The sequence below is a fragment of the Sphaerodactylus townsendi genome, linkage group LG03 (assembly GCF_021028975.2).
Source record: "Sphaerodactylus townsendi isolate TG3544 linkage group LG03, MPM_Stown_v2.3, whole genome shotgun sequence".
Taxonomy (NCBI): Eukaryota; Metazoa; Chordata; class Lepidosauria; order Squamata; family Sphaerodactylidae; genus Sphaerodactylus; species Sphaerodactylus townsendi.
In genome coordinates, this window is record NC_059427.1 from 8389411 (window position 1) to 8400884 (window position 11474).

The 11474-nt window shown below is 61.6% G+C and overlaps 1 protein-coding gene across 1 annotated transcript; it reads right to left on the reverse strand.

Annotated features, from left to right (window-relative positions):
* Positions 1-1282: 1282 nt before the first annotated feature.
* Positions 1283-7539, reverse strand: LOC125428800 (zinc finger protein 239-like). Its single transcript, XM_048489463.1, has 2 exons — positions 7419-7539; positions 1283-3529 (listed from the first exon to the last, which is right to left on the reverse strand). The coding sequence occupies exons 1-2, from the start codon at positions 7537-7539 to the stop codon at positions 2556-2558; spliced, it is 1095 nt and encodes a 364-aa protein (XP_048345420.1). The 3' UTR covers positions 1283-2555.
* Between the last annotated feature and the right edge of the window lie 3935 nt (positions 7540-11474).

The following is an 11474-nucleotide window of genomic DNA, read 5'->3' on the forward strand; positions in this document are numbered from 1 at the left end:
TCTCTCTGTTGCAGGCTGCCTGAGAGTTTGCTATTCTCTTTGAACCTTTCAGGGATGATACAGGCAACACAATGAACATAAGAACAAGCCAGCTGGATCAGACCAGAGTCCATCTAGTCCAGCTCTCTGCTACTCGCAGTGGCCCACCAGGTGCCTTTGGGAGCTCACATGCAGGATGTGAAAGCAATGGCCTTCTGCGGCTGTTGCACCCGAGCACCTGGACTGTTAAGGGATTTGCAATCTCAGATCAAAGAATGCTGGCAAGCAATTCTGCATTTATTACTAAACTTAAATGTGATCTTCAAAACATTTGGAGCTGCTGTCCTGTTTCTGTTGCTGATGAACAACACAGAAACAAACGGCTTTGAGTCAACACTTCTAGAAATATGAGACAAAGGTGCTGTGCTCTCTGTTGCACCTCCTGGGGGACTGTGAGGGTGCCTGTGCCACAGTCAGTACAAGTCTCAAGCAGCTACTCCTGGAAAAGACTCCTTATCCATTTCTCCCAAGGTAGCAACACTCCCACCAGCAGACCAATTTGCAGCAGTTTTGTCTGACCCAAGGATTTGCACTTTCCCCTCGCATTTAATCTCCTAAAAGAGCTCTGCACCAGTTGGACATCTCCCTCTTTCGCTCAATTGCTACAAAGGAGACCAGCCTCTCTCAGGTGAGCTCTCCAAGTAGGAATACCACCTGTAGGTGGGACCACCTAGGATCCTCAGGAATTCCAGCTCATCTCCAAAATACGGAGAACGTTTCCCCTAGAGAAAATGGGTGCTTTGGAGAGTGAACTGTGGCAACCAGCAGGAGGGTTGTAGGTGCAGGAAATGGGGGGCTGGGATGCTGCCTGTGGCACTACATCACTGCCAGTAAAAAAATAGAAGTCACACTGTGTAGCTGTTCATGATTTTGCCACAGAGTTTCTGATCATTCCTAGAGCAACCCAATGTCACTTCCAGATTTTTACTGGACATAACATACCACTGTTTGTAACGCTGGTGGGTTTTTAAAAAATCTTTTCTCACCACTGCTGTGGTCAGGGCATCCCCTTGATATGTCCAGGGGTTATATCACTTATTAAACTCCAAAGTCCCGAAACCCCACCCTTCCCCCCCATGAAGGGCCTGACAGCCCAAACTTTATGGCATTATACCTTGCTATGGTTCCTCCCCTCCCTCTAAACTCTCCCTAAGTTCCACCTAATCTGGAGCTTGGAACTGCTATTGCAACGTGTGTGTGGACTAAACTGGGCTTCATGTCGTTTCCTGTGATCAGCTGATTGTACATAAAATGAAAAGTTGTTTAATGAACAAATTAAAAGCACACACACACATACTGCACTGGTAAACACAACTGAGCAAGGGTACAAGAAATTGGAATAAAGGCGCATCCTTTCCCCCTTATCTCTGAAGATGGAAATTAAGTTGCATTTATTCTGGCTCATTCACTACTTTGGTTTCAGTATTTAGAGATACTTCCTTGCTTTCTCAGGACCAAGTGCTCCTCACTGCTGTTTTCCTGAGCTGTGAAGGTGCCTTCCTCCCCGTAAAGATATATGTAGAAAATGGCCTCCTTCCTCAACCAAGTTTTCATGACCTGTTTTTCCCCAACCCCAGCAAACTTCCCTTCTCATCCTGTCTGGAATAAGGTCCACTCTGCTCTTGGCCTCTTGAGGCTCTATGGTCCAGGGATAACTCGGGACTTTCCACTATGCCAGGGTCATCTGAATTTCTAGAGTACTGTTTGGCTGCGCACAAGGGAGGTGATCCATACCCACTTGTTCCTCAACCTTCCTTCTGCTAACCAGAAAAGAGCAGAGTGCAAATTCAACAATTTCATTAATCATTTATAGTCTGTCTTTCTCACTGAGAATCAAGATGGATCACCAAGAAGATCAATGCAATCAACAGAATAGGACATCCAATAAGTAATGTAATAGAATCAGAAATGCAGAAATCTCACCCCAGACAGAAAACAATGACCCTGTGGGTCTGTAATTTTTGGTACTTGATTCCTGGGATGGAGTGGATTTCATCTCACTCTGCTTCCTTCTCTCTCATGTTTTGATACAAGTTTCTGCCAGTTTATTTTCCTTCTTATGTACTGACTTATTTTGCACTACGTTTCTCTAACAAGACACTTGCTGCACGGGAAAGAGCTTTATTGATTTCATTTTTCCTGCACTGGTTCTCATATGCAAATTTAGACACCTGCTCCAACTGAAATACTTTCAACAGCCAGTAAAATGTAAACAGTTTAATTATTTTATATTTTATTATGCCTTGGGTTTCAATCCAAAAGCAACTCCAAGAAAGTTTACCTTCCAAATTACAATTAAACTATTAAAATTTACAAAACGAAAACTACCTCAAAGCTTTAGTCAGGCAGTTCTACACAGAATAGGGAAACACAGAAAGGGCTCTGTTTCACAGAAATTCTTTCCTAGCCTCAAATACCAAGTAAACTTGATGCAGGGCCGATTTATTCAACCATGCATATGTACCTGGTTAAAGGGACTCTAATTCCTGACAGTACAATAGTTTTCAAAGTCGTTTTCAAAGGTGCCACAAGGCTAACACAGCTATCTCACTGGTAAGTGGATGGGGAGGATCATGGGGCAGTTCCTCCCCACCCCTGGCATGCATTCTTTGATGTAAAGTAAGGTTTGTGCTCTGGCTGAAACTCTTGCCACACTCTGTGCATTTATATGGCTTCTCCCCTGTGTGGATTCTCTTGTGCCTAATAAGACTGGACTGATCACAGAAGCTCTTGCTGCAGTCTGAGCACGTATAGGGTCGTTCCCCTGTGTGGAGTCTCTGATGTGCACGAAGGCTTCCCCTGTGACTGAACCTCTTTCCACATTCCAAGCACTTAAATGGTTTCTCGCCTGTATGCACTCTCTGATGCTGAATAAGGCTTGATTTATCTGAGAAGTGGTTGCCACAGTCTGAACAGCTATGCGGCTTCTCTCCCGTGTGCATCCTCTGGTGCCTAATCAGGTTGGTGCTCTTGTTGAAACTTTTCCCACATTCGGAACATTTATATGGTTTCTCTCCTGTGTGGATTATTTGATGGGAAGTTAAGTGTGCGCTCTGATTGAAGGTCTTTCCACATTCGGAGCATTTGTATCCTCTCTCCCCAGTGTGCATGATTTGATGTCTAATCAGGTGTGTGCTCTTGCTAAAACTCTTTCCACATTCTGAGCATTTATAACGTTTCTCTCCTTTCCAGAGTGTTTCACTTTCTGAACACAACCCCTGATTTTGGTCCAATGTCTCCTCTGGGGGGAGTTCCCAATTAACATCGAGATATTGGTTCCTTATCTTGTCTGCTTGCTTTGCTGGTTGCACGGTGAATTCATGAAAGCCCTCATCCTGACAAGGAAAGGATTCATCCATCCTGTTTTCTGTGAGGTTTTCTTCCTGGTTTTCTGGTACATCTGGATTCCAGAAATTCTCTTTCAGCTCCTCACTCTCAGCTCTTTCTGATAAGGTCTGTCTGGTGGCCTCCTCATTCAGATGACCTTCCTCTGTTGGAAAAGGGAGAGAAAACCCAATGAGAGTCCAAATGCAACTACCAATCAGCTTCTCTTGGATTTATTGTAACAGGAAGAGGAATTCCACCTTTTGGTGGCTTTGGCTAAGGGTCACCACTAATGTAGTTTCATGGGGAAAGAAGTCTAGTACCCAGTTCCTCTTGCCAGCTTGGAGAACAAAGCAGGAGAGCTCATTGGCTCCTTTAAAGTCCATTTGAAGGCCATGTTACAACTTGCATCTTTCTTGTGGGAGGCATGTAGCTTAGCGATAGAACATCTACTTGGAGCAGCAGTGGCGTAGTGGCTAAGAGCAGTGGCCAAGAGCAGGTGCACTCTGATCTGGAGGAACCAGGTTTGATTCCCAGCTCTGCCGCTTGAATTGTGGAGGCTTATCTGGGGAATTCAGATTAGCCTGTGCATTCCTACACACGCCAGCTGGGTGACCTTGGGCTAGTCACAGCTTCTCGGAGCTCTCTCAGCCCCACCCACCTCGCAGGGTGTTTGTTGTGAGGGGGGAAAGGCAAGGAGATTGTCAGCCCCTTTGAGTCTCCTGCAGGAGAGAAAGAGGGGATAGAAAACCAAACTCTTCTTCTCTTCTTGATATACAGAAGATCCCACATTCAATCCCTGCATTTCCAGTTAAAGGGATTGGGTAGGAGAATCTCAAATGGTTAACCAGATGCACTGCTGGGCAAAATCTCACCCACGTGTCAGTGGGTGCCATAGTGTCCATGGACACCACGTTGGGAACTCTGTGACATAGAGGTGCTGCCCAAAATTTGGTTGGCCTACCAACCAAGTGGTCACTCCATCTTGGACTTGCTGAGATGTCTCAGCCAATGGACTTTTTTGGGAAATCCATCTGTTTTCCAGCTCTGCTTGGGAATCAGATAGAAGAGCAGAGAAGAAATGAGTCATCTGAAAAGGTCTTCTCATGCTCTAACCTTACTGCCTTCTCTAACATGATGTAAGAGCTAGTCTGTGGATTTCAGACATACATTCAGCCAAGAAGTCAAGATATTTCCTCTTGGCTTCTTGCTTTCATAGGAAGGAGATTTTGCATGGAGAGCAACATAAACAAAAAGGGAAATGTGGCTAGCCAACTTCAGCAAGTGGCTTTTGAAAATGCAGAAATGGCTGCCATTGACGCCACAGATAATTTCAGATAATTCTGATATTATTATTATTATTATTATTATTATTATTATTTATTATTATACAAAACAGTTACACACAGCAAGCAAGATCAATATGCTGGATTTTGTATTACATCACACGTCGGACACTTCCCAAGCATCTAGGACTGTGTGATGTATCGACGAATAATGCGTACAGAGCCGAGTAGGGTGGCCTTTTGCAGCTGACATATGGGGTCGCTCCCCACTTACCTCTTCGTGTGCAACTCCGCAGCGTCCCCGCGCCGAAAAGCCTCCGCGGCTTATGACCACGGAGACTATTTGCTCCCCACTCATTTGCCATTAAGGAGCTAACGCGGGCAGCCAAGAACGGGAGTTTCATGGGAATAGAGGCAATGAAGTGTTTTCATTGGCTGGCACAGGTGTGCGTCATGGAGGGAGGGCGGGCCTCCATTTTCATTGGCTGGGACGAGGTCGTTTTTGATAGGCTCGGATGTCTGCACGTCATCAGAAACGCGCTGGAAGCTTTGGAAGCATTTGTTTGAGACGTCTGCACATGCTGACGTCAGCATAAAAATAAAGTGAAAATCAGTTCTTGCCGCCGCCACCGACTACTCGTCTGGTCTGGTCTGCAGCACCTCGCTGTGTGAATTCGCAAACTAAATTCGCTGTGAATTTGCAGCAATAAACCGCGAACAAAGGGAACAATATCGTCACGTCACGTTGTGCACACGTCTCAACGTCTTCATGTGGCTTCATTCCGCGCACTGACGGTGACGCCCTCCCCAAACAAAATGGAGGATTCTTTCCCCTGATTGGCCGGAAAGCTCTGCGCCCCAGCGAATCAACCGCGCGTCATCTTCCGGGTTCCCCACCACCCCACCACCCCGCGCCAAGCTCGGGGTTTGGGAAAATGTTGCTGTTTTTTGAAGAGCAGATTTGACGCGCGCCAGGGAGGAGGAAGAGCGGCAATTTCTGCGCAGCCACGCAGTGGACGCTGGGGATGTGGGGAACGTCCTGGCTCCCCGCGTCTGAACAAGAGAAAACCCCGCGGCTAATGGTGAGTGGGGAGCGACCCATGGTGATTTTGTCAGCGCCAATTGTTTTTAAGTGCCGTTCAAGATCTTTAGGCACTGCACCCAGCGAACATGGCTGCACCATGAGCCGCCTCCCCGAGGCTCGCCGCCGCCGCCGCTGCCTCCTCCTCCAGCCGCCCCAGCGCGCCCGCCAGGCCGCGGCTTGAGCCCAGGCCCAGCGGCGGCCGAGTTATTATTATTATTATTATTATTATTATTATTATTATTATTATTATTTTAAATTTTTTGGGGGGTTTATAAACCGCCCTCCCCCGAAGGGCTCAGGGCGGTGAACAGCATAGATAGAGCACAGCATCGAATAAGATACAATAAATATGGGTTAAAACAGCTCTAATAAAAATAAACCCTGCCCCATTTAAAATGCAGCATTAATTAACTCCAGATGGCGCCTGCTATCAATTCCCATAAGAACCCCAAAAGGGAAGGGGTGGCAGGATCTCCATGATGTCATAAAGGAGGGAGAGGAAAAGGAGGGCCCCTCATCAACGGCTGGTCTCCCCAAAGGCCCGGTGGAACAGCTCAGTCTTGCAGGCCCTGCAGAACTCAGCAAGATCCTGCAGGGCCCGGACAGCTGATGGAAGAGCGTTCCACCAGGCAGGGGCCAGAGCTGTGAAGGCTCTGGCCCGGGTGGAGGCCAGCCGTATCATCGAGGGGCTAGGGATCACCAGTAAGTTGGCCTCTGCCGAACGCAGAGACCTATTTGGGACATATGGGGTAAGACGGTCCCGCAGGTACGGAGGTCCCAGGCCGCGCAAGGCCTTAAAGGTTAACACCAACACCTTGAAAATGATTCGGAATTCGATTGGTAACCAGTGCAAGCGGCGGAGCACAGGGGTAATATGTTCTCTCATGGCACCCCCTGTGAGCATACGGGCCGCTGCATTCTGGACCATTTTCAATCTCCGAACCAGATGCAAGGGAAGGCCCGCGTAGAGCGAGTTGCAATAGTCTAGCCTGGAGGTGACTGTTGCATGGACCACAGTGGCCAGGTCAGCTTGGGAAAGGAAGGGGGCCAGCCGTCGTAGATGGTAAAACTATATTGATATCATACAATTTTTTTAAGAACATGAAGAGAGATATTTTACAGTTTGTGTGGGAGAGAAAGAACCAGAATTAAATATAAGAACTTATGTGATTGCCAGGAACACGGAGGTTTAGGATTACCAAATTTCAAACTTTTCTACCAAGCTGCAACATTAGGATGCTGCTTCAAAATAAGGATCTATTAAACTTGGAAGGTCATGACCTGATGTACGTACGGCATGGTACAAGAAAGACAAGGTGCATAAAGAGTTTAATGATCATTATATATGATGGTCTATAGGTAAAGGTTGGGGGAAATGTAGGAAGATGACGATTATAAAAATACCCTGGTGGATCTCCCCACATGAAGTGGTACTATTGAAAGATAGAGGGAGCATAGATTATTTGGGGTTGAAGGATATAGTAAAGAAATGTGAAGGAAAAGTGTGAATGGAGATCAATGTCACAGATTTTTATATCATCAACTGAAATAAAAATTTAAACAAGATGAGAAGGTTGGATTTGAGCCACACAGTTCTCAACTGTGGGAGGCTTTATGTACAGAAGATAATTTTTTAGCTAAAAATGTAAAAACTCTCAGGGAGGAAAAAGGCCTCCCCTTCTTACCTAGCAGACTTGCATCTCCCTCCTCTTCTTCCTTGACATCTATTGAGAGCTGCATCTGGTCATTCTCAGATGGAACCCGGCCTGCCTCAAAGATGCTCCCAACTGCCTCCTCCAAGGGCATCTGCAACAGCAGAGAGGGATCCTTTCAGAGCGGATCCTCTAATTTCAGCTCAGCATGCATGCAACTGACCAAGGCCAGGGAGGCATTAGGACTGCAGAATCATGGAAACATAGGCCCCTTCCGCACACGCAAAATAATGCATTTTCAAACCACTTTCACAACTGTTTGCAAGTGGATTTTGCCATTCCGCACAGCTTCAAAGAGCACTGAAAGAAGTTTGAAAGTGCATTATTCTGCGGGGGGGGGGGGGGTGGGGGGGGGGGGTTGTGTTGGGGGCGGGGGGGGGGGGGGGGGGTGGGGGTTGTGGTGGGTGGGGGAGGAGGGGGGGTGGGGGTGGCGGTGGGGGGGGGGTGGGGGGGGGGGGGGGGGGGGGGGGGGTGGGGGGGGGGGGTGGGGGGGGGGGGGGGTGGGGGGGGTGGGGGGGTGGGGGGTGGGGGGGGGTGGGGGGGGGGGGGGGTGGGGGGGGGGGGGGGGGGGGGGGGGGGGTGGGCGGGGGGTGTGGTGGGGGGGGGGGGGGGTGGGGGGGGGGGGGGGTGGGGGGGGGGGGGGGTGGGGGGGGGGGGGGGTGGGGGGGGGGGGGGGTGGGGGGGGGGGGGGGTGGGGGGGGGGGGGGGTGGGGGGGGGGGGGGGTGGGGGGGGGGGGGGGTGGGGGGGGGGGGGGGTGGGGGGGGGGGGGGGTGGGGGGGGGGGGGGGTGGGGGGGGGGGGGGGTGGGGGGGGGGGGGGGTGGGGGGGGGGGGGGGTGGGGGGGGGGGGGGGTGGGGGGGGGGGGGGGTGGGGGGGGGGGGGGGTGGGGGGGGGGGGGGGTGGGGGGGGGGGGGGGTGGGGGGGGGGGGGGGTGGGGGGGGGGGGGGGTGGGGGGGGGGGGGGGTGGGGGGGGGGGGGGGTGGGGGGGGGGGGGGGTGGGGGGGGGGGGGGGTGGGGGGGGGGGGGGGTGGGGGGGGGGGGGGGTGGGGGGGGGGGGGGGTGGGGGGGGGGGGGGGTGGGGGGGGGGGGGGGTGGGGGGGGGGGGGGGTGGGGGGGGGGGGGGGTGGGGGGGGGGGGGGGTGGGGGGGGGGGGGGGTGGGGGGGGGGGGGGGTGGGGGGGGGGGGGGGTGGGGGGGGGGGGGGGTGGGGGGGGGGGGGGGTGGGGGGGGGGGGGGGTGGGGGGGGGGGGGGGTGGGGGGGGGGGGGGGTGGGGGGGGGGGGGGGTGGGGGGGGGGGGGGGTGGGGGGGGGGGGGGGTGGGGGGGGGGGGGGGTGGGGGGGGGGGGGGGTGGGGGGGGGGGGGGGTGGGGGGGGGGGGGGGTGGGGGGGGGGGGGGGTGGGGGGGGGGGGGGGTGGGGGGGGGGGGGGGTGGGGGGGGGGGGGGGTGGGGGGGGGGGGGGGTGGGGGGGGGGGGGGGTGGGGGGGGGGGGGGGTGGGGGGGGGGGGGGGTGGGGGGGGGGGGGGGTGGGGGGGGGGGGGGGTGGGGGGGGGGGGGGGTGGGGGGGGGGGGGGGTGGGGGGGGGGGGGGGTGGGGGGGGGGGGGGGTGGGGGGGGGGGGGGGTGGGGGGGGGGGGGGGTGGGGGGGGGGGGGGGTGGGGGGGGGGGGGGGTGGGGGGGGGGGGGGGTGGGGGGGGGGGGGGGTGGGGGGGGGGGGGGGTGGGGGGGGGGGGGGGTGGGGGGGGGGGGGGGTGGGGGGGGGGGGGGGTGGGGGGGGGGGGGGGTGGGGGGGGGGGGGGGTGGGGGGGGGGGGGGGTGGGGGGGGGGGGGGGTGGGGGGGGGGGGGGGTGGGGGGGGGGGGGGGTGGGGGGGGGGGGGGGTGGGGGGGGGGGGGGGTGGGGGGGGGGGGGGGTGGGGGGGGGGGGGGGTGGGGGGGGGGGGGGGTGGGGGGGGGGGGGGGTGGGGGGGGGGGGGGGTGGGGGGGGGGGGGGGTGGGGGGGGGGGGGGGTGGGGGGGGGGGGGGGTGGGGGGGGGGGGGGGTGGGGGGGGGGGGGGGTGGGGGGGGGGGGGGGTGGGGGGGGGGGGGGGTGGGGGGGGGGGGGGGTGGGGGGGGGGGGGGGTGGGGGGGGGGGGGGGTGGGGGGGGGGGGGGGTGGGGGGGGGGGGGGGTGGGGGGGGGGGGGGGTGGGGGGGGGGGGGGGTGGGGGGGGGGGGGGGTGGGGGGGGGGGGGGGTGGGGGGGGGGGGGGGTGGGGGGGGGGGGGGGTGGGGGGGGGGGGGGGTGGGGGGGGGGGGGGGTGGGGGGGGGGGGGGGTGGGGGGGGGGGGGGGTGGGGGGGGGGGGGGGTGGGGGGGGGGGGGGGTGGGGGGGGGGGGGGGTGGGGGGGGGGGGGGGTGGGGGGGGGGGGGGGTGGGGGGGGGGGGGGGTGGGGGGGGGGGGGGGTGGGGGGGGGGGGGGGTGGGGGGGGGGGGGGGTGGGGGGGGGGGGGGGTGGGGGGGGGGGGGGGTGGGGGGGGGGGGGGGTGGGGGGGGGGGGGGGTGGGGGGGGGGGGGGGTGGGGGGGGGGGGGGGTGGGGGGGGGGGGGGGTGGGGGGGGGGGGGGGTGGGGGGGGGGGGGGGTGGGGGGGGGGGGGGGTGGGGGGGGGGGGGGGTGGGGGGGGGGGGGGGTGGGGGGGGGGGGGGGTGGGGGGGGGGGGGGGTGGGGGGGGGGGGGGGTGGGGGGGGGGGGGGGTGGGGGGGGGGGGGGGTGGGGGGGGGGGGGGGTGGGGGGGGGGGGGGGTGGGGGGGGGGGGGGGTGGGGGGGGGGGGGGGTGGGGGGGGGGGGGGGTGGGGGGGGGGGGGGGTGGGGGGGGGGGGGGGTGGGGGGGGGGGGGGGTGGGGGGGGGGGGGGGTGGGGGGGGGGGGGGGTGGGGGGGGGGGGGGGTGGGGGGGGGGGGGGGTGGGGGGGGGGGGGGGTGGGGGGGGGGGGGGGTGGGGGGGGGGGGGGGTGGGGGGGGGGGGGGGTGGGGGGGGGGGGGGGTGGGGGGGGGGGGGGGTGGGGGGGGGGGGGGGTGGGGGGGGGGGGGGGTGGGGGGGGGGGGGGGTGGGGGGGGGGGGGGGTGGGGGGGGGGGGGGGTGGGGGGGGGGGGGGGTGGGGGGGGGGGGGGGTGGGGGGGGGGGGGGGTGGGGGGGGGGGGGGGTGGGGGGGGGGGGGGGTGGGGGGGGGGGGGGGTGGGGGGGGGGGGGGGTGGGGGGGGGGGGGGGTGGGGGGGGGGGGGGGTGGGGGGGGGGGGGGGTGGGGGGGGGGGGGGGTGGGGGGGGGGGGGGGTGGGGGGGGGGGGGGGTGGGGGGGGGGGGGGGTGGGGGGGGGGGGGGGTGGGGGGGGGGGGGGGTGGGGGGGGGGGGGGGTGGGGGGGGGGGGGGGTGGGGGGGGGGGGGGGTGGGGGGGGGGGGGGGTGGGGGGGGGGGGGGGTGGGGGGGGGGGGGGGTGGGGGGGGGGGGGGGTGGGGGGGGGGGGGGGTGGGGGGGGGGGGGGGTGGGGGGGGGGGGGGGTGGGGGGGGGGGGGGGTGGGGGGGGGGGGGGGTGGGGGGGGGGGGGGGTGGGGGGGGGGGGGGGTGGGGGGGGGGGGGGGTGGGGGGGGGGGGGGGTGGGGGGGGGGGGGGGTGGGGGGGGGGGGGGGTGGGGGGGGGGGGGGGTGGGGGGGGGGGGGGGTGGGGGGGGGGGGGGGTGGGGGGGGGGGGGGGTGGGGGGGGGGGGGGGTGGGGGGGGGGGGGGGTGGGGGGGGGGGGGGGTGGGGGGGGGGGGGGGTGGGGGGGGGGGGGGGTGGGGGGGGGGGGGGGTGGGGGGGGGGGGGGGTGGGGGGGGGGGGGGGTGGGGGGGGGGGGGGGTGGGGGGGGGGGGGGGTGGGGGGGGGGGGGGGTGGGGGGGGGGGGGGGTGGGGGGGGGGGGGGGTGGGGGGGGGGGGGGGTGGGGGGGGGGGGGGGTGGGGGGGGGGGGGGGTGGGGGGGGGGGGGGGTGGGGGGGGGGGGGGGTGGGGGGGGGGGGGGGTGGGGGGGG